The sequence below is a fragment of the Triturus cristatus genome, chromosome 8 (assembly GCF_964204655.1).
Source record: "Triturus cristatus chromosome 8, aTriCri1.1, whole genome shotgun sequence".
NCBI classification, from domain to species: domain Eukaryota; kingdom Metazoa; phylum Chordata; class Amphibia; order Caudata; family Salamandridae; genus Triturus; species Triturus cristatus.
In genome coordinates this window covers 602,750,906-602,773,714 of record NC_140591.1, presented here as the reverse complement: position 1 = coordinate 602,773,714, position 22,809 = coordinate 602,750,906, and the positions used below count along the sequence as shown (strand labels likewise).

The 22,809-nt window shown below is 43.7% G+C and overlaps 1 protein-coding gene across 15 annotated transcripts in view; it reads left to right on the top strand.

Annotated features, from left to right (window-relative positions):
* Positions 1-22,809, top strand: part of MYCBP2 (MYC binding protein 2) — a 1,771,217-nt gene that overhangs the window by 206,701 nt on the left and 1,541,707 nt on the right. For all 15 annotated transcript variants that reach the window (XM_085622060.1, XM_085622057.1, XM_085622054.1 and 12 more), the window contains exons 7-9: positions 12,995-13,066; positions 13,159-13,255; positions 17,961-18,034. In XM_085622060.1, the coding sequence (XP_085478186.1) occupies positions 12,995-13,066; positions 13,159-13,255; positions 17,961-18,034 (243 nt within the window). The remainder of the gene's footprint in view (positions 1-12,994; positions 13,067-13,158; positions 13,256-17,960; positions 18,035-22,809) is intronic.

Here is a 22,809-nt window from a genome sequence, read left to right as displayed (position 1 = left end):
AAGCCTCAAACCAAACGGACAAAAAAAATATAAAAATTGCCAAACTTTCATCTCAATCGATAGCAGCAGGCTCACAACTTTATAGAATTGCACCAATAGCCGATAGTGGCAAAATACCGATTTTATTTTACCCCAATAATGGACGAAAACTACAAACTATCAGTCCGGGATTAACACCCCAAGAAATTAGATTGTCAGATTAACATTAATCCCGCATAATTGAGATCTCTAATGAGGCAAATACCGCAAGTGCGTTGCTCGTGATAACGATGTAATCACTCTTGAGAGTCTCCCTTACCATCACAATCTCTTCTACTTTTCAGACACTTACAAATAATGAAGAGACCCGTCTCCTGCTAATTCAGCTTTTGGTGGAAATGTTGTTTTCGATTACTACGGTGCTCAGCCCTTACAGGAAGTGATACTTTTGAGTTACCAAGCTCCTACTGTCATTAACACTGACTCTGCTCCCTCAATCAGCTATGTGTCACTCTTCTACTCTTACAGCAGGCATACAATTCCTCAATTGACAGTCGCTTAAACTCGAGTTTCAGGTTTATGAATTAAACTCTTAGCATTACTCATTGCAAACTTAGACTTTAAAGATAACAACTTGCACCCAAAACATCACTTCACTGGCTGCTATACCTCCAATGAGCTGCGCATGCTCTCCAATAGTCAACAAAGTTGTACCTTACTGCAGCTTCCAAAAGATAAGTTAGAAGCACTGAACAGCTTAACCCCTTGCATGCCCGCCCCTTTCCCCGCCCAGTGCCGCGCCTTGCATTAGCGGGCGGAGTTCATGACGAGCTGGACTCGTCATGGGCACAGCGCCACCGCAGCCCATGACGAGTCCAGCTCGTCATGGGCACTGAAGGGGTTAAACCATGATCTCACCTTATAGGGACGCCAAAATATCTGATGTCAATACATCACATACGCCAAGTCCCAGATTTTCCAACTTGCCTATCCCTTTGCAAAAAAAGGGAGGCTTCATAGGCCAGGAGACCATATTGTAGTATGCTTTGGTAACCTAGATAGCACATTTAAACCTTTAACCATGAAAGATAACAAGAAACCAAAACAAAACAAGCATTGGCATAGCCAATAGATCTCGCCTTTGGGACCTTATAAGTGTTTAGCCATGCAACAGTTGCATAACTAAATACTTATAACCTCCCAAAAGAGAGACCTATTGGCTATGCAAAGCAGCCGTGCGGCCGAAAAAGTGATCACGGTAAAGCGCAGCGCGCGCACCCGCGCACATGCACTGTAGCTCTAGGCTGGCCTGGTAGCACTTTTTAGAGCCCTCTCAATAAGTCTCGCCAGACCAGCGCATGCGCTGGGTCAGGCGAGACATAAAAAGGGCACACGTAGGAGCTGATTTTAAATTCCCCTTAATGGTAAAGGCAGGTATTAAACTCTGTGACAAGAAGGCCTATCCACTTTTACGAAATATTCATTAAATAAACACTCTCCTACTAATTGTACATCAGCTTCTTATTCCAGCACAGCACTACGGAAGGTTACTTAAATATCTGATTCCTTGACTACCACTAGAAATCATAAATGCACTTAGTATGAATCACAATTTTTGGACATTAGGGTTTCTGTTTTTAATAGAGAGCGTATACCTAAATAAACACCTCAAAACAATTCTTCAAACTACAATTGCCACTTCACAAAGCTTGGACCTATCCCAGTCACTTATTTGTAACTCGCGTTTCTAAGGCTCTTTCGTTTGGTAACTCTTGCAAAAGACCTAAAAAATATAATAATACGCTAATTTTCATTCCTGAACTGAATTCTCGTGGGAGGGTAGATACAATGAAGAATGGAAATATTTAGTGTTTATTAAGCAATGTCTCACCTTATCTGTGAAGTGGCCAGGAGATTTACTAAGCATTCATTCTAAATGAAACCCATTTGTTTTCAGCTAGTGAAGCAACAGTAGCCACATGGACATTTTTCTATAGTTGATTCAATCTAGAACTATAAAAAACCTTTTTCTGACTAAGGCATTCAAATTCCAAGAAACTATGAAGAAAGATCCCTCTCTGTCCTAGTGAGACAAAACGAGAACCCATCATAAAAGCATGTTTCATCTGTATCACTTGTAGGAGTCAAAGGTTGGAAGAAGCCCACTCCCAAACTTTATACAACCAATAAAAATCGCCATCGGGAACCTCAACCAACTGGTCTGCCACTTTACAACATCTTATCAACTTCTCTATAACCGACTGGTCCTAGCTTCCCAGGGGTGCAAAGTTGCATACCAAATAAGCTGAGTTCCGTTGTGTCTCCCTGCTCCCTTTCCACTTTTGTACTTTCCTGGAATGCCACAAGCTTATAGAAAATTCGATCCGATAACATAGCATTGTCATTTTTACAAAAGTGGAACATAATAAGCCCTTAGAAAACAAGGTATTCCCGTTCTTTAACAATAAGTGGCAATCGATAACTATTATGGCTATTAAATGTAATAATTATGGACGCCCCTCAGGCGGTCTCAATTTATATCTCCGTTGACATTGAGTCTAATATTACTCGTTTAAAGGGGGTCCTCCCAGAGTTTCAGGCAGTCACCGAAGACAAATTTGAGCTGTCAAACTGCATGCTCTGCTTTTCTGATAAATGTCTAAATATTTGCAATCATTATCAAGAAGACACTTAATCTGTTTTGTTCTAAGATTGAGCATTTAATATACTATTATCCTAGTTTTGAGGTACCATTTACAAGCGACTTTAGCTTTAAAATTGTTAATTTTTCATATGCCCCTAATGCCACTTACCAGGATGAGGTGGACGAGAGACTTACTTTTGAAAGGGGCAACTCTTACAATAACCTTCCCATCAGTTGTCTCCGTAAACTTCATCTGGTTTGTTTAAATGGTTATGAAGTTTGCTTTTTTAAATCATTTTTATTTATCATTCTTTCTGCAGCTGGATAATTTGTTTGTTTCACAATTGTTATTTTCAACTTGTACTGAGTTTAAAGTTATTCAAACGATTGAAAGGGATCCCTTTTCCACATCAGACTATTTTGCCAGTTATGTTTGAAGAGCCAGTGATATAACTGTTCTGTAGTAGGGGATCTCTGTGTATAGTCATAATCTAGTGAATAGTCCCGCCCATGTGCGCGGACCCCGGAGCAATAAAAAATAATCTCTAAAAGGTGACAAATCATGCAGACCTGCATACACCTTTAAGAGAGAATTTAATTTAAAGACAGATAATGCAGCCTATACCCACAGGCTACACTGTCCAGTACTTCAACTAGAATTCCACCAAAATCCACAAACAGCACTGCCTGTCCAGTTTTTCTCCCCATAGGAAAAAACCCTGCCTCTACCAGCAAAAGCCACTGGAATGATAGAGAGGAAGGAGTGGACAGACAAGCCCCATAGGCTGCCATTATGTGGCTTGGAACAGGATACTGTGCCTTTAAGAAAACTTTCCAGTTTTCCAGAACTTTCCCCAGTATCCCAGAATGCCCAGCAGGTCCCATTTACTTTCAGTTCTTTTTTCCGGCTCCTGCTAGCAGGACCCTGGAGCATTGAGCTCTACCTTTTTCAAGGTTTTCATTGAGATTTTGGCAATTTTTGTCACTTTTTCTTGTGTTTAATAGCTGGTACTGTCAACATGCCTGGCTTGTTCGACAAGTGCCCGGAATGTGGTCGAAAGAAGGCTAAAACTGACCCACACGAGGTGTGCATAGCTTGCCTTCCCCAGTCCCACGTGCCTGAAAGCTGTACCATCTGCCACTCGTTTTCAGCAAGAACCCTGAGGGACAGGATGAAGAGCAGGCTTCAAGCTCTGGAGGAGCGAAGACTGAAGGCACCAGGTGGGTCTGGAGGGGCTGATTTGGCCCATGCTGAGGCCTCTGGGGGGCTCCCCAGGGGCAGGAAGACCAGTAAACGCTCCCGCTCCCCGTCGACGTCGAGGGCGTCGACGGCGACGTCGAGGAGGATGACCACCGTCTGTTCGCCGTCTCCCCAGGGCTCTGGGGAGAAACGGCGTCGACGATCGGCGTCGAGGGACCTGAATAGGCCGCCGTCGACTACATCGGCGTCGTCGGCGACGACGCCGTCTTCGACTGCGTCCAGCGGTCGACGTCGAGAGAAGACCCGGCGTCGGCGTTCGGCGTCGAGGGATCGCAACTCGCCGTCGATGAAGAGAAGGAGATCGACGTCGAGAAAGCGAAGATCGCCGTCGAGGCGAAGATCGCCGTCGAGGCGAAGATCGCCGTCGAGGCGAAGATCGCCGTCGAGGCGAAGGTCGCCGTCGAGGCGAAGGTCGCCGTCGAGGCGGAGGTCGCCGTCGAGGCGGAGGTCGCCGTCGAGGCGGAGGTCGCCGTCGAGGCGGAGGTCGCCGTCGAGGCGGAGGTCGCCGTCGAGGCGGAGGTCGCCGTCGAGGCGGAGGTCGCCGTCGAGGCGGAGGTCGCCGTCGAGGCGGAGGTCGCCGTCGAGGCGGAGGTCGCCGTCGAGGCGGAGGTCGCCGTCGAGGCGGAGGTCGCCGTCGAGGCGAAGGTCGCCGTCGAGGCGAAGGTCGCCGTCGAGGCGAAGGTCGCCGTCGAGGCGGAGGTCGCCGTCGAGGCGAAGGTCGCCGTCGAGGCGAAGGTCGCCGTCGAGGCGAAGGTCGCCGTCGAGACATAAGTCGACGCCGAGGAGGAGATCGACGTCGAGGCACACGTCGACGTCGAGGAAGAGAGAGTCGCCGGGATCGGTGTACTCAGTGGTGTATACCCCGCCTCGGAGGTCTCCGTCGCCTCCTCCTCCTCTCCCACCTCTGCCACCGCCTCCTCCACCGCCACCACCACCACCACCGCCACCTCCTCCACTACCGTCTCCACTTCCTCCACCGCCTCCTCCGCGGCCGCGGACTCTGTCTCCGCCACCCCGGCCTCTGTTGCTGCCAAGCACTCCTGCGGTGCCGCCGCCGGTCCCCCCGAGGTCGGTTTCCCTTCCACGGTACCCGACTCCGCCGCAAGGGACCCCGAAGCCACGACGCCCACGGTCGCCTGGACCAGCGAGACCGGCGGACAGGCCTAAGCCGAAGAGGTCGCGCTCCCGCTCTCACAGGAGGCGACGATCGCGGAGCCGAGGGCGATCCTCGTCAGACTCTAGACGACGCCGCAGAAGGTATAGGTCCAGGTCGCGCTCCTCGGACAGGGACCTTTCCCCGACGCTGTCGGACTCCCCGGGGACTAGGGTGTCGCCGGTGGACGACTTGGTCTCGTTCCAGGAGGTGCTGTTGCGAGGGGCTGCGAAGCTGAATATCACGGTGACGGTTCCAACACCCACGACGTCCGTGATATTTGAGACGCTTCATAAAAGACACTTGTCTCGCCCCCTCCTGCCTCTCGTGCCTGGACTGGTGGAACCAGCTTTGGAACTGTTCCTCACTCCCGCAACAGCGAAGGCCGCTCCGTCCAGGCTCATGAAGAAATATAGGGCCCCGGAGTCGGATCTGTCATTCTTGAGAGGGGACCCGAAACCGGATTCGGTTATCGTGACGGCGGCGAGAAAACAACATGCGACCGCCCCGGCCTCCACGGTGCCACCGGACAAGGAAAGCCGCTGGCTGGACTCTGCGGGCAGGAAGGTGTGTGGTACCGCTGCCACCACGATGAAGGCGGCGAGTGCAGGGGCGTTGTTGGGCCGCTACGACTGGGCCCTGTGGGAATCCCTGCAGCAATATGCGGACCTCCTGCCGCGAGACAAGAAGGAGGACTTCTTGGAGACGGTGCGCGAAGGCATGCTGGTTTCTAACCAAACGATCAGCGCAGCAGCGGATATATCGCTATTGGCCGCCCACGCCTACTGTCATGGCGTCCACCAGCGGCGGCATTCCTGGTTGTGCCTGACGTCCCTCAAGCCGGAGGCGCAGCAGAGAGTGGCCAACTTGCCCTTCTCGGGGGAGACCCTGTTCGGGAAGCATGCGGACGATGAAATGGCCCGCATGAAGGCTGAAGCGGAAACCCTGACGGCCGTCGGGTTAGAGAAGGCCGAGAAAAAGAAACGACCGTTCCAGAGGAGGTTCGGGTCGTCGGGCCGAGGGCGTGGGCAGGGCTCGGGACAGCAGCAGCCACAACAGCAGCAGTTCCGCAAGCCCTTCCAGAAGCGCCAGAGGGGCAGAGGTGGCCAGCAGGCTACTACCACAAACAAGGGCCCGCCTGGGTCTCGGCCCTGAGCTGTTACTTCCCCCTCAACCGTTACCCACTCCAGTGGGGGGAAGCATTCGATTTTTTCCGGCAGAGTGGAGAAAAATTACTCAGGACAAGTGGGTGCTGAATATTGTTTGCAATGGATACAGTCTTCGGTTCATCAGCCCGCCTCCAGCGATTCCGCCGGTCAGCTCTCGCTTCCAGCTGAGGGAGCTCCAGGCGGAGGCAGACATCTTGTTGAGAAAAAAGGCGGTAGAAGAAGTACCTTTGTCTCAAAGGGGAAGAGGTCTGTACTCTCGGTTCTTCCTCGTTCGCAAGAAGGACAAGAACGAGTTCAGGCCCATTCTGGATTTGCGACAAGCAAACAGGTGGATTCGCAGAGAAAAGTTTCGCATGCTATCGTTGCACCAGATTTACCCTCAGCTGCAACGGGGAGACTGGCTCTGTGCCATAGATCTACAGGATGCGTACTTCCATGTGCCCATAGCACAGAAGCACAGGAAGTTCCTGCGATTCCAAGTCGGCGCCAATCACTATCAATACACAGTACTGCCATTCGGGCTAAAGTCTGCTCCCAGGACTTTTTCGAAGTGCATGGCGGTGGTGGCGGCACACCTGCGGAGGAACAAGGTGTTTGTCTACCCGTATCTGGACGATTGGCTGATCAAGGCGTCATCCTTCGAGGAAGCGCAAGAACACTTCCGTTGGACGTGCGAGCTCTTGAACAAGCTGGGGTTACACGTCAACATGTCCAAATCGGTCCCATCTCCGGTACAGTGCATACAGTACCTGGGGGCCTCCATAGATACGCGGTCAGCAAGCGTGTCTCCTTCGGAGGAGAGACGGTTATCACTCCTTCGGAAGGCTCAGGACCTCAGGACTGCTCCATCGACGACTGTGAGGAAGGTGTCGTCTCTGCTGGGATCGATGGCCTCCTGTATCTTCCTCACTCCGCACGCACGTCTACAGATGCGACCACTGCAGGAGTGCTTGGAGGATCAGTGGGATCAGAAGACAGGCTCTTGGGACGACAAGATCCGACTGTCTCTACATGCTCGTCAGTCTCTGAAGTGGTGGTGTTCGGCGGAAAACCTCCTCAAGGGGGTTCCCTTCCACAAGGACATTCCCACGACGAATGTGGTGACGGATGCTTCTCTCCAGGGCTGGGGTGCGCATTCCGGGGACCTGCAGATTCAGGGGAAGTGGTCTCCTTTGGAATCGACGTACCACATCAATTTCCTGGAACTCAGAGCTGTCTTCCTGGCACTGAAGGCTTTCCTTCCGTCCTTCCAGACCAACTCGCTGCTGATACAGACGGACAATACAACCACGATGTATTACCTCAACAAGCAGGGGGGGTCGAGATCGCGCACTCTGTCGCAGGAGGCGCAGGCGATCTGGCGCTGGCTGCTGGCCCGAGGATTGACGATCACGGCCACACATCTGCCAGGGGTGCAGAATGCTCAGGCAGACGCCTTGAGCAGGCTGATTCAGGAAAACCACGAATGGGTCATAAACGACGAAGTACTAGGAGAAGTCTTCACAAGGTGGGGGACTCCAGACGTAGATCTGTTCGCCACCGCCGAAAACAGCAAATGCCGAGACTTCGCATCCAGGTACTACCAGCGGGGGACGCTGGGGAATGCGCTATGGATCGATTGGTCGAACAGCTTTCTGTACGCTTTTCCACCCATTCCCCTGATTCCGGCGGTGCTCATCAAGCTGTCCCAGTCCAGGGCGCGGATGATCCTGATCGCCCCGGAGTGGCCCAGGCAGTGGTGGTTCACGGACCTTCTTCACCGGTCTCTCCTTCCTCACATGCGGTTGCCGTGCAGGCCGGACCTTCTCACGAAGTTCGGGGGGCGGATGGTGCACCCCAACCTCTCGTCTTTGAGTTTGGCGGCATGGCTCCTGAAATAGTGCAATACGGTCATCTGAATCTACCAGACGATTGTATGGACATTCTGAAGGAGTCTAAGCGACCTTCCACTAGGACATCCTATGCTTACAAGTGGAAGAGGTTCTGTATCTGGTGTAAGTCCAAGAACTTTGATCCGACAACATGTAAGGAAGATGTCATCCTTCCATACCTTTTGCATCTGGCGCAGTCTGGCCTTAATTTCCATTCCATTAAGGTTCATCTGGCTGCTTTGACTGCTTACAGGAAGTGCCCTTCACAGACGTCCTTCTTTCAGATTCCTGTGGTCAAGGATTTTTTGGAAGGCTTGAAGAAGGTGTTCCCTCCTGTCAGACTTCCCTCGCCTTCTTGGGACTTGAATGTGGTGCTGTCCAGACTGATGAGAGAGCCTTTTGAACCTACTCACAAGGCTTCATTGCAGCACCTATCCTGGAAGGCGGCGTTCCTAGTGGCCATTACATCGGCCCGCAGGGTGAGTGAACTTCAGGCATTATGTTGTCAAGAACCTTATACTGTGTTTCATGCTGCTAAGGTTGTGATGCGTACTCACCCTAAGTTCCTTCCTAAGGTTATCTCTGACTTTCATGTCAATCAGACCATAACTTTACCTACGTTCTTTCCGAATCCCTCTTCACCAGCGGAAAGGGCTCTCCATTCCCTGGATGTCCGTAGGGTGTTGAAATTTTATCTGGATAAGACCAAGGATATTCGTAGGTCTGACCAATTGTTTGTTAATTATGGCTCAGTCAGGACTGGTCTTGCGACCTCGAAGCAGTCCATCTCTCGGTGGATTGTGTCCTGCATACAGTTGTGTTATCAAAAGGCTAATAAGACCTTAGGGGGTAAACCTAAGGCTCATTCCACCAGGGGCAAAGCTGCCACGACGGCTTTGCTGCGTAATGTTCCGATTGCGGAAATCTGTAAGGCGGCCACTTGGAAGTCGGTCCATACCTTTGCTGCGCATTACTGTCTGGACTCGGATGCCAGGGCAGATGCTCAGGTTGGGCAGGCTTCGCTGCGAAATTTGTTCGCACAGTAGTGGTTGTGTCTTATGTGTTCTCCACCGCTTTTGTTGTGTGGGGATGGGCTTGCCATTCTATTCACTAGATTATGACTATACACAGAGATCCCCTACTACAGAAGGAGTAGTTTCTTTTCTGTAACTCCAGTTCTGTAGTAGGGGTATCTCTGTTATAGTCATAAGCGCCCGCCCTCCTCCCCGGTGGAGAGATACTTATTCATATGGAGAATGCTACAGGTCTGGCGTGCTACGCCTTCAAAAAGAACTGAAAGTAAATGGGACCTGCTGGGCATTCTGGGATACTGGGGAAAGTTCTGGAAAACTGGAAAGTTTTCTTAAAGGCACAGTATCCTGTTCCAAGCCACATAATGGCAGCCTATGGGGCTTGTCTGTCCACTCCTTCCTCTCTATCATTCCAGTGGCTTTTGCTGGTAGAGGCAGGGTTTTTTCCTATGGGGAGAAAAACTGGACAGGCAGTGCTGTTTGTGGATTTTGGTGGAATTCTAGTTGAAGTACTGGACAGTGTAGCCTGTGGGTATAGGCTGCATTATCTGTCTTTAAATTAAATTCTCTCTTAAAGGTGTATGCAGGTCTGCATGATTTGTCACCTTTTAGAGATTATTTTTTATTGCTCCGGGGTCCGCGCACATGGGCGGGACTATTCACTAGATTATGACTATAACAGAGATACCCCTACTACAGAACTGGAGTTACAGAAAAGAAACTACTCCTTATTGGTCATCCAGAGAGAGAATTGCCCAAATGAAATGGATCAAATGAACTAGACAGAATATGGAAAAACTAAAGGTATGTCAATCTTCCACTGAAAAATGTAAACAGTGTAGCAAGTTCTTTAGACTCTCCCCTCTCTGATTAGGTAGCTGAAGGTAAAAAGCACCCATGAAATCACAAGGCTACAATTTCTCATTGCTTAAATGCAAACTAATGAACTCAGAACCCTTCAGAATCTCCCCCCCCCCCCCCCCCCCCCCAACCCAATATTTCTACAATTCAAACTAGCTTACTAAACTCAGAAAATAATTATAAGAAATCGGTCAGGGAGCCAAGGAGTAAGTTACTCGACCACTTGAAACTGGTCTGCACATTATCCACATTAAGGGGCCAAAGTGAATCTTGACAGTTTATTAATAATTCTCAAAGTTGTTGGAGGGCCAGTCCACTGAAAATGGTGCTGGAGTTCTCGAATGGGAGTATTACATTGCTAGCCTATATTTTGACACCGACCACGCATGCTGGATCAGCTTTATAGTCAGCACATGTGAAAATAGATGCGGTATTGATGCCCCCTTAGAGATATGCTAATTAGGGCTTACCACGGTCAAGAATACTTTTAGCATTTAGCAAGTTTCACTAAAATGGTGCTTCCGGTCCCAATGGCATTCTGGGCTCAATTTTTACGTATAATTATACCTATTGGTAATGCTGGCTAACATTAGTTTACAGAGCCTTGTTTCATAAGTTTGAAGGTTCTGACGCCCTGCATGGATCTGTTCTTCATCCTCTTTTAAAAAATCCTTTCATGAAGTCTCTGAATTTTAGGCAATCCTTTTATTTCTTGCAACTACTGTCTGACGATAAGTCCTGTTTTCACGTTAGGTCGTCCTTGCGAGCCGCTGTGCGGTTACGTAGCACTAAGCACTTTGAATAAGGTTTTATTCCTTCATTCTAATTTCTTTGTACATATATGCGCTTTTATTACTGTACTGCATTCTCATGCGGGACTTGTGTTATGTCCATTGAATCTGCACTGAAATGATTATGTAAGCATAACTTGTTTTTATTGAGCTTGTAATCTTCTCTGGCTGCTTTGGCACCAGAATAAAGTTATTCTGATTCTTAAATGGGTAGTCGTCCTTAAACTTAATACTTAGATCAAGCTTTTGATGTCTTGGATCTTGAGATCTGAGTTGCTAGTCCGTCAAAAACATTAATATTGAAAATGAAATAGACAGTGTTATTACTATCATGCATCGTATTACACCCAGTATATTCAACGCTAGAAATTCACAAATGTTACTTGATTCCTATAGTATGCTAACCAAAGTATGTGGTAGATTCATTTAGCAAACATCGCAGAGAGAACATAATTTGTATGCGCTTTCTTATTTTTCCAACATGGGAATTGAGACAAGCTTGGAAAAATAACAAGGTTGAAGAAACCAGCTCTATGATTTTATTACTTAAGAGAATATATTTATATCTGTTACGCCGCTGTCACATTATGAGAGAAATAAAGCCATGTATTAATTCATAACGGGATCCCACCCTGTCTTGAAGCTAAAATGTAGTTTTAATAGTGGGGACACCACTTTAATAACCTGTACTGTGGATGTTTTGGAAGCTGTTTTTAAGCAAATTTCAAAGCAAAACATAAAAACAGTTTAATTATTTGTTTAATAATTGTACCAGTGTACAACTCCGGGATTTTAACTGGTTAGTTTTAATGACGGTTAACAGTTTTGCAATAATTTTAATTAATTTATGCATACAAATACTTTATTCTATCATTCACTTGGATCTGTACTTGGCATAATATTCAAGCCTTCTATGAAATATCTGCCTCCATTTTCTCCAGTACACTACTGGAGTATAAGTCCAAAAGAAGTCTATCATACAGTATTACGATATAAATATGATTTTTGCCTTGTATGCCCATATTGCAAAATGCATGAAAACCCCTTATTAAGGTTGCTATTCCACTTGAACATGTGCTGAAAATATTGTGTCTGAATATTGGATATCTTTCACATATTCTTATTTGATACTATTTAGGTGCCAGCAAAACCTCTGACTTTTACTTTTGCTTACATTACCATAAGTTTGTTTTGCAAGTATTGATTAGTCAGAAATTTGCACCCTTAAATTCCTGGTCACAGTTATTCAACTTTAGTAGCCCTCTAAGTGTTGAGACAATATTAAGTCATTGTTCCTGTGCATACCTAGCAGTCCCTGATGGAAGTGACAAGATACATTTTAATAGTTTAGCATACTTTTTGGTCTTTCCTGTATATAAAAAAAAAAAACTCCTATTAATCAATATTGAATTGAGAAGATCCACTTCTAAATAATACTTTACCGTATTTCATTGTGTATGGCCTTTATTTAGTTTTTTCTTGTGTGATGTTTCACACACATTTGCTAATGATTGCTTCCTAGTGTGATGTCTCTGCTATTGTTTTTTCTGCCTTTGCACTGGTCTCATCCATTGATTCTTCCTCTTTCACCATATTTCTGCTGTGTATGCTATTTTTCTCAAAGTTCTTTAGCTTCGTACTTGGAAGAAATGCCTTGGTAAAGAAAAGGGATTTATAAATCACAGCCTACCAGGCAACTACCTCCCCAATGCTTGCATATCCCCTTGCATTTAAGTCGGATTTATGCTTTTTTAATAAACTCGACGAGTTCTTCTACATGCTGTTGGAATGGCTTGATGTTCAAAATATCCAAAACTAATTATTTCCTTGGCTTCCTTTAGCCAACCTCACTTTGATCTCCTATCAGACTGTATGAATAATGTCCATATCTATTCCGATTTACTACTCTGCAATTACCTTATTACAAAATCCTAAAGTGTACAGACAACGGACCAGTTTTTTGCATGATCCCACTTTTGTGTAAACACTTTCAGTTTGCTGTAGTGCAGTGGATATTCATTTGAGATTTTCTATGTGGTAGAAACTCGTGAGAATTGAAGCTTACGCCATACCTTATATTTTAAGTCTGGGGCAGAGATTGATTATTGGGCACTGTATCATTGTATTGAAAGACCTAATGTTTGATCTTTTCGGTACCACCACAGGCAACCATTTGAAGATAGCAAAAGTATCAATGACACTACCAGTCTCATTATATTTCTTTTACTTTTTAGGGTCATATATACAATTCTACATCCCGCATCAAAAGCAGAAGAGACAAGAAATCTTGGCTGGGATATGCTCAGGTATGCAAAGAAAAACAAATGTTGCTTTTACCTTTCCTTATTGCAGGTCAGGTTTGCAGTAGTTTCTAACTCTCTTCTCACTTATTTGGTAGGGTTACTTGCTATACAGAGATGTGAACAATCACAGTACGACAGCCTTACGAATAAATCCAGAGACCTTGGAGCAAGAGGGAATCGTCACCTTTCCAGGTTTGTGACTCCAAGTGTCCATCAGTGTGGAATATGTCCATATTGCTATTGAAGTGCGATTCTGGCATGCTGTGGTTGTTGAAGATCATAATGCAAAGACTGAATAAAGAGAAATCTGATCAGTTCCAATGCACAATGCTGACATAAACAAAAACATATCAAAATATGCATTCTCGTTTGACCTCCTGGTGGTGCTGACAGGAAATAAGACCATTTCTGGCAACTCTCAGTGAAATGGATCTAAATTGGATTTCGTCCTTCTATGCTAGGGATCTGTGATCACAGCCATAATCCACCAAGGCAGATAAAGAAAACTTATGTAATGCCTTATCAGCAGTAAACAGTAAAATCCACAATTAATTTATGAGCCATTAGTGTACATTGAGAGGCTATAGTCTACCCTGGTAGCTACAAGGTTTTCGAAAACTAAAATCACGTAGTTGAACGGGAAAAGGGTATATTAACTAAGGCAGTGTTCTGACCGTATTCACACACCAGAGTATGGGCAATCAGTTGTGAAATTAATCATTGTGTTTAAAATTCAATGTTGTGGAAAATGAGTAGAATTTTGAACTGATCAAAACCAGATTTGCTCAGGCACACTTGCACAGACCAATGCTCATTTAAAAAAAAATATATTTTTATTAACATTTTCTATTCCAACAATATCTGCAATACCATATGATTTCGTTATTACATATATCACATCTTCCAACTTTAGCCATACCTTGAACATCAAGGACTTGTTCGAAAATATGTCGGATTTTTCACAACCGTCTCTTTGCCCACACTATTACCCGAAATATTAATGTCTCCTATATACACCTCGGCTAGTCGGAATCGTCTGAGAGTGTTTCTTTCAGTGGGGGATCACAAATGTTGCCCCAATATTCATTCCATTTCCCCCAGACCCGTGTCCATTTTTTGGTGCATCTCCTATGGACGTATACTGATTTTTCAGTTACCATTAATTCGTCCATACCACACCATCCTCTTAGTGTGGGAGTTTGCCTGGCTCCCCACAATTGTGCTATATTTCTTTTCGCTAACGCCATGCCAAGCGCCACCCAGGTTTGCGCTGCATGATTTAGATCTGTAGGTTCCCAGATGTTGAGTATGCATCTCTTCGGCTCAGGCGCCACCGTTATACCAGTGACCTGCGAGATTGTGCGCATGATTGCTTTCCAGTATGCGTCAATTTCCACGCATTGCCAAAGTATGTGCCAGAATGTGCCTAGTTCCCCACATTGTCTGGTGCAAAGCGGTGTATCTGCTCTGTGCAATTTATACAGTAGTGTCCTGGTGTAATATGTACGATGTAGCACCTTCAGTTGTACTAATTTAAATCTAGCAGGGATCGCTACCTCCCTTGGGGATGCCATAACTGCCTGCCAGTCGGCCTCATCTAGTTCGCCCAGATCAGTCTCCCAACTAGTTTTCAGGATTATTGTCGGGTCCGGTTGGTTGTTTATAATTTTTTTGTAAGTTAATGAGATGGCTTTTTTCGTCATATGGTCGGTGAGTAGCCTGTCCTCGAGGGGTGACGATTCTGGTAATTGCAAGCCTTGTGGGATCAGTGCCGTCAGTGCATGTCGTATTTTCATGTATCTGTAAGTCTCTGTGTCTGCTAATCCATAGTTCTGTTGCAATTGTGTGAACGGGATAATCTCCCCCTTTTGCCATAAGTTCCCCCACCTTCGAGATGCCTATTAAGTCCCATTGTCTGAACCCCTTTGTGTTCCGTAGTTTGCCTAGTTTTTTTGTGTCCCATAATGGCGTTGCCTGCGTCACGACTCCCTCCCATCCCATGTCTCTCTGCACCTCGTGCCAAATCTTAATTGTATGCGCTGTAGGCCCTGTAAGATTCTTTGTTTTATTCCTATTGTAGAGTTCCCCCATCATACCGTCCGTTCCCAGGAGATATCTGTCCATGCGATAAGCCGGTTCCTCCTGCTCGGCGTGAAGCCAGTGATTGATTACCGCCAGTTGGGAAGCCCAATAGTATGTTTTGATGTGTTGGAGCGCTATGCCTCCATCATACCAGCTTTCAACCAGTTTGTGCATAGCAATACGGGTCGCCTTACCGTCCCACAACAGCTTGTTTACTTCATTATTAATTGCTATGAAGTACGATGGAGGGACCGGAAATGGTGTATTTTGTAGGACGTATAAGAATCTGGAGAGCGCCATCATTTTAAAGAGGGCTGCCCTGCCTAGCAAGGTGAGTGGCAGGGAACGCCAGTTGAGTACATCCCGGCGAAATCGCTCCAGAGGTATCATGAGATTTTCTGCAGTGAAATGCACGTCCTGACATGTTATATGAATGCCTAAGTATTTAAACCCTTCGGTAGCTATCTGTATGTCACAATTACGCGGGAGTCGTGGGGGAGCGCCCGAAAGTATGAAAATGTGTGATTTCGTCCAATGTATGGTATATCCGGATACACGCCCGTATGCTGCACAGATATCCATGAGGCAGTTAAGGGAGCGGGTTGGCGAGGCCAGATAGAGCAGAATGTCATCTGCATATAGCGATATACGGTCCTCCCACCCCATTGCCCACCTAAGCCCACGGATTACTGGATCTTGCCGTATCCATGCCGCCAAGGGTTCCAATACTATTGCAAATAGGAGCGGTGATAATGGGCAACCCTGCCGTGTCCTTTTTGCCAGTGGGAAGGTAGCCGAGATTCGCCCATTGGCGACCACTTGCGCCAGCGGTTTTGTATATAATAATTCCACTCATCGTATGAATTTGGGTCCGAATCCCAAATGGTGAAGAACCGCGAACAAAAAGGGCCATTCAACCATGTTGAATGCCATTCGCGCATCCAGAGAAAGAATGATGGCGTCCTCTTTAATAAGGGATCAGTGCCGTGTTACGGTGTGCCATAAATCCCGATTGGTCCGGGTGAATCACCATTCCCAAATAACCAATGCTCATTTTGATCTCTTTTTAACATTCCAACCTCATGAAAGAGAAACAGGTGGCAGAGGGTGTTAAGCGGTGTGGCTCTCTCTACATGTTTCATACTTGTATTTTTCTGTTATGTCTGTACCATGTTTTCAGCTAATTTAGGACTAAGGTCCCTACTGCTCATATGTCAGTGCCTTTACCCCCAGATGGAGTCATCACTCTGAGATTGACCTAGTCCATAAATCCGCCATGTTTCTCCATGTTTCATTGTTACTAATCCCTCTTATAATCCTTTTATTTAGTGTAAAATTGCATGTTTTTGCATGATTGCTCCCAGCAGGTATGATGCAGTCTTGGAGACCTATCCGATGTCTGCATATGATGATAATGTATTAGTACAGTGTGTAATTGGTCTGTACCCTCATAGGAGGCGTGTGACTGGGAAACTGCAGCCTTCTCTCACTCAGAAAAACACAGCCACTGAATCTGGGCATTCTACACTTAATTTATAGCTAATGTAAAGTTAAGGATCAGTTTGAACTTTTCACTGCTGCAGTAATGAACTCAAAATATTTTTCTCTTGCACCAAAGGTGTTTTTTATTTGTCTGTAGAAAGAGTATGTTCGATAAAAGTGTGTATTTGATAGGGTGCACAGATTTGGAAAAATTAGAATGAACCATTACCTTTTAAAATCCAATGTACCCAGTACACAAATGACATCTCTTTTTTTAGTTGGTAATTAAATGTGTAGGCCACCCCATAGAGCGATAAGGGTGCCGACCAGAGCTCACTGACCAACAGAGCCATATCCGTTCAAATGATTACATTAGAATGAAGGATGAAAGAGTCGCCACATAGTGAAAATGAAACTCAACGTTGGAAAGTTCTGTTGCTAAATAATTTCTGAATTTGAAATACTGAACATTTTGTTTTAAGACATGGTGCAGTTTAAGATTAGTTAGTTGGCTTTTTGACCTCCGCATGTTTATTGGTGACATTTCAAGAGTTGCCAGATCTAGTATCTGTTGCTATGCATCTATTATAAAACTTCTAAGCATTTTGGTAGTCCACTAAGAGACTTGAATAGGACGTACACTTTAAAAAAGAAAACAATGTGTTATTTATTAGAATTGTTTGATTTTACGTCTGCTACAGAAAACACAACTCCACGTTTGTCTCTCTTAACATTTTTCGGAAGCTATATTCCTGCTAAGACTTTTGATGTGCAGCCCCTAGAGTTAAATAAGCAGCAAAAGTGCAAAGTGTAAACTTTTTAAATTTCTTTTTTTGTTTTATACTCTTCCCCCTAAGAAGAATTTGTTTATTTACTTTGCATTTTTCTGCTAAGATGCATCAGCATAGTGCACTTCCAGTTCTTCTCTGTTGGCGTTTCCTGTTTCATTCATTTAAGGCAATTTCCATTCAAATTCTCGAAAATAATTTTTAAAAAGAACGTTCCAAGAGTTAAAAAAGGCAGTTTGAAATCAATTTTGGTTGCAAAATCCATTCGAAGTTACAACAATTACAAAATGGCAATAACCTACTTTATTTTTGTAAAACGTGTGTCCCCTTTTTCCTGTGTGGCTCACAAATTCCCCCCTTTTTTGTAACACTAAGCTTATGACCTCCATAATTCTGTGCTTGAGTGGAAATTATCCCTACGGGAGTAAAAAAAAGTTAGGCATGGCTGTCTGGCACATTTTTGCTAATTAGGTAATTTATTTGCTTGCAATAAATTCGAGGTAATGCTATGGTTTATACGTCTATTTTTTGTTTCCTTTGCACAGATTGCCCGACTGAAGGACAGAATATCCTCTTTACGGACGGAGAGTACATAAATCAGATTGCTTCTTCGAAAGATGTGAGTATCGAGCACCAAGTTTAGTGTTGGTTATTATAGGCGTCTTTGTTTGGTGGATAGAGTTGGCTGAGCAAGGTGTTGGCTTGGGGTAGGGTGGAAGAATAGAAATGCAGCCAAAGACCAGTTGCCACGATGTGTGCAACTTTTCTCTTCATAGAAACAAGCGCTTCCAATGAGATGCTCATGTTGAAACTTGATTTGCAGCTTCTTCTGTGAGTAATGTGCTCCCATTGTTTGGGAGACTTTTTGCAGAAGATGTTGCTGCCTTTGTTGCAAGGCCACTGGACATGTGGGAACACGTTTACAATTTAATTGTTCTGGGTGTTGTCTGAATGCCCACACATTCAGTGCTTGCTCTGCATTGTCTCTTTATCAGCTTCCTGAACAGTTTCTCGTTAATTCCCACAAAGCTTAATTGGGACATTAATTTGAAGTGGCAGTTACACAGCATTCCTTGGTTCTTTCCTCATACTAGAAATATTAGTTTCAGCCTCCACACATTTCCATTCTCATTTGCATTGCAATCCTTCTATTGTAATTCACTGAAAGGTGGAAGGTTGGGCATTCTTGATGATGAAAAGACAACCAAGCTAATTGTGTTTATCTGCCTGGGTGTAGTGCACCGTCTGGACAAAATGTTTGGAAAATGCCTCTTAACTGATCTTGTTGGCAGTATAGAATACTAGTTTAGTCACTCAATCAATATATACTTTATTCAAATGCAATTTGTACTCTTGAAAGGGCAATGCCAAACAGTTTAATGCATAGAATAAGAACTTAAAATGTTAAAAGCAAATACATGAAAAGCATCAAATGATAAAGAAAAATTACTCTCCCCATCAAAAGTACATAAAACACAAAATCCTGAATTTAAAACCAAGTGGCAGATCTATAAAGTGTTCTTTGTGCGATGGGCTCCAACAGCTGCGTTTAAAAAGACACCCAAATGAATTGTTTCCTCCTCATTTACTAAATTAAAAATTCTTGTTTTTCAATCTACACCATTTGGGTACCTGTGTTTTTGTGTTTTATGGACGTGCAATATTGAAGTGAATAGTGGCATTTATTCGTGTTGCTCTGCAGCAGCTAATATTTTCTTGACTGACCACGATATGTATATAGTATGCAGTGAATTCAGCTAAACTTCTTTTATGGCTGAAAATGCAAAATACGATTAAAAAATATTGCTCCACTTTCCTACATTTTGCTATACAACTTGTGATAAGTGTAAAATTAATGTCTTAAAATATCTTGAACTGTAATTTGCATACATGATGAGATTCAAACATGAACAATGAGATAGCAGAATAGTTGCCTTTGGAGGTAGTCTGTTGATGTATTGGCAAAGCTGTTAATTTCTTTGACATAATTGCAAAGGCCAGATGTATGCAGGGCACACAACCCTGTCATATGTGGATTTGTACTTTTTAATCATATTTATGAAAATGTGATGTTTGCCCCTTAATTGTATTCAGTTGTGTGTCCATTGGGAAATAAACCTACAAGAATAGGGGCCTCCCTTATACATCAAGTTGAACCAGACAATTGCAGTAATGCTTGAAAGTGATACTTTTTTTGTTTGAGTCTGCAAAGAAGCAATATCTGAACGAATGATGACTGCACTATGTTTATGCACTTGAGACCTAACAGCCCACACTTGTCCTTGCACTCTGTTTTATTACGTGTGTGGACCATCTTATTGTGTTTGTTTTCAAATACACAAGTGTGTTACTCTTTCTTGTTCATGCAGTGTTTTTGAAAAATCTGTAAATATTTATTGAAAAAGTGAATTCAAGTGCCTCCAAAAACTAAAAAACATTGCACTCTTTGAAGGTTAAGTGGAGGATTATAAAGGCAACCATGTTTGACTTGATAACTATGGAAAAGGTAGAATGGTACCCCAACCAAATCCTGAGTCCAGTTCAATCAGAAGTTTTAAATAGTCACTTAATATTCCAAGGTGCTTGTTATTGGATGCTGCAACCACGTAAGCCGTGCCAGAAGAAAAATAAAACAATACCACCAAAAAGGTGCGGACTAATCTCTATCAGGTTAAAAAAAAATATCAACCCAAGGTTCGTTTGGAAGTACACCAAAGATTTGTGCACATAAATCGTTGTGAACACGTGCATATGCTTATGGGGAGTACCTTTATATGGTATTGTGACCAAAGGCAGAACTTACTACTTGAAAGTCTTCCATTGGTTGTCCAAAATTAATTGCTTAACCATGCTTTAAAGTAGATATCAGTTAACATTGTTCCACAATAGCTTACATTTGATTTTAGATTAATGAACATTCTTAAAGACCATTTCATATAAAACATTTGTAACCATAATCTCGTCATTATTTATCATTCAACACCTCTTAACTAAAACAAGTATCATAAAATATCAGCTTAAGTCACTCCATATTAGTAAATTAATATGTATGTCTTACCCAAGAGTAAAAATACATTGTTTTCTATGTTCATACCCTTCAGGTATTGTTCGCAAAGACAGAGTAACCTATACTTTCTCCCGTTTCCTCATTTTTCCAAGCACATTTTGCCTTTTTATTTATCTGAAGTGACTGAGTCCCAGAGAATGCCTTGGATATTTAATACCATGAAGAGTGGAGGCTGCTATATACAGAATACAAATCCACGTAATATGTGATAGTCTTTGTTCCATGCAATCTTATTTTTAGTTTTTGTTTGATAACTCCTATGAATGAAAATCCATAATACAACAGCAAATTAGGTGAATGATAAACCTAGGATTTGCAGTTTACTTTAGTATCTTTGTCAGTAAAGGTATAGTCTAAACTAAATTGATAGGCAACTCACTGGATGCACATAATAAACAAGTATTCGCCTCTCTTTCTTGGAGTCTGTGATTTATGTAAGAGTGAACCGCGGTCATCTTCCTACAGAGTCCACTAAAGCATTGACATTGTTGTAGGGCACCTTCTAGACATGGAGTAGTGTTAGGGTGTTTGTTATTTGTCTGCATAGAGATTTTTTTCTGTATGCTAATTATATTCCATGACGTTTTAATCCATTGTCAGTGTGATTAGAGTAATCTTTCCAATGTATTTTCTGTACTTTACTTATTACACTATTACTCGCCTTATTCTATGCAGATACATTAGTCTGAAAAACTCACTAGAATTTATCAAAATAATTAAAAAGATGTTCCCTCTAGCTGTTCTAGACGCATTCTATTTCCTTTGGACCTTGGCAAATGATTTGTTCATCCTTGAGCACCTATTTGAAGACTATGGAGCTTCAGTTGACTGTTAACACTGGTTTAGACCCAATGCCATTAATGTTTCAGTACCTTATTCCAAAGCGCCTCTATCTCCTCTTCCTCTGGATATTTGTGTTGTTGGACTAGACTGTGAATAAGGCAAAAAGTACTGGCTTCCCCTTCCCTCCTGTGGCAAAGCAATGGAAAAAGGAGGTGGAGGGGAATGGAAAAACTTCATTTCACCAACTCTTCCTCTGTCCCGCCAAACAAAACAAGACAGTTTGGCAGAGCTGAGGGGCTGCAAAAGCTTCTTACTCCCTTCTTTGAAAGCTTCTGCTGTCCCTTGATGCCCGTAAAATGGGGAAAGAGATCCTTCAGTAACTGATATGAATATACAAGACAGCAGGAGCTTATCAAAGGAGAGAGTAGCTGCTTAAAAGTGCTGGGATTTTAAAACCGGTTATGTTTAGCAGCTGGCATGGTCATTAGGGCTTTCCACCCATATAGCCTGACACAGCAGATTGTACTAGCCATTAAAGTTGTGCTTCTGTTTTATTGGCCCTTGTCTTCCAGAGTATCACTGGACTGGGCTTTGAAAGGCTGTTATAGGCAACTGCTGCAGGCTATAAAGCTAAAACACAATCATTTTCATCCCAAAATGATTTTGTTTTAAAACTTGATTTATTAGTTTTTTGAAGAATCAAAATCCAAATCTTCTAAGTCATACCAATTTGTCTTTTTCAAAATCCTGTTTTTTCTTTTTTTATAAATCTAGTTTTCAATAGTCCAATCCAATTTCCAATTGATGTTTGTTTTTGTGTATAGCTTCTTTGAATTGCTCACTTAGGTCCCATCTCACAAAGATTTTGATATGAGTAGATGGGGCTTACGTATGTAGTGCTACTGGCTGACTCCTGAATTCCTGTACTTGCAGCATTCATATTTTCCTCAGGGAACATCCTAAACACTACCAAAATAGATACCTTAATCTTAACAAATTATACCACAAACCACACTTTGCAGTAATATTAATTTTCTAGCATTTAACGTTGTCTGTGTAGATTAAATAGTCTAGTTCTATTTTTTGCCACCGCGTTTCTCTTTTAAAAATTTTTTTTTTCTGTGGAGCACTTTTTACCTTGATCATGGTATAGCTATTTAAGATTAAACGTTCATATCAAAGCTCGGTGTCCTGGTATTTGTAGTGAAGTGCTATTTCAAGAAATCTTGTGTCTACCAGGTAATGTTCGAAATAAAGGATGCTAAATATGCAGTGATAATTGTGTCTAAGTCACCTACAGGTAATTGTGCAATAAAATGTAACTGGCAAATCTGGGAAAAGATTTCAACTTGTCCTTTAATGGTCATTACAGGTTGATATCTTTTATTGGACTAACTGAAAATAAAATGCCTAAGTTGTGCAGCGCATTAGCCTGAAGGATCCATAGATGAATCCTTCAGATGACATTTGGCAGTGGCTTACAAGGATTGCTGATTTGTAAAGCATTATTTCCCAACTAAATATGTGCATTAGAACCAATAGCA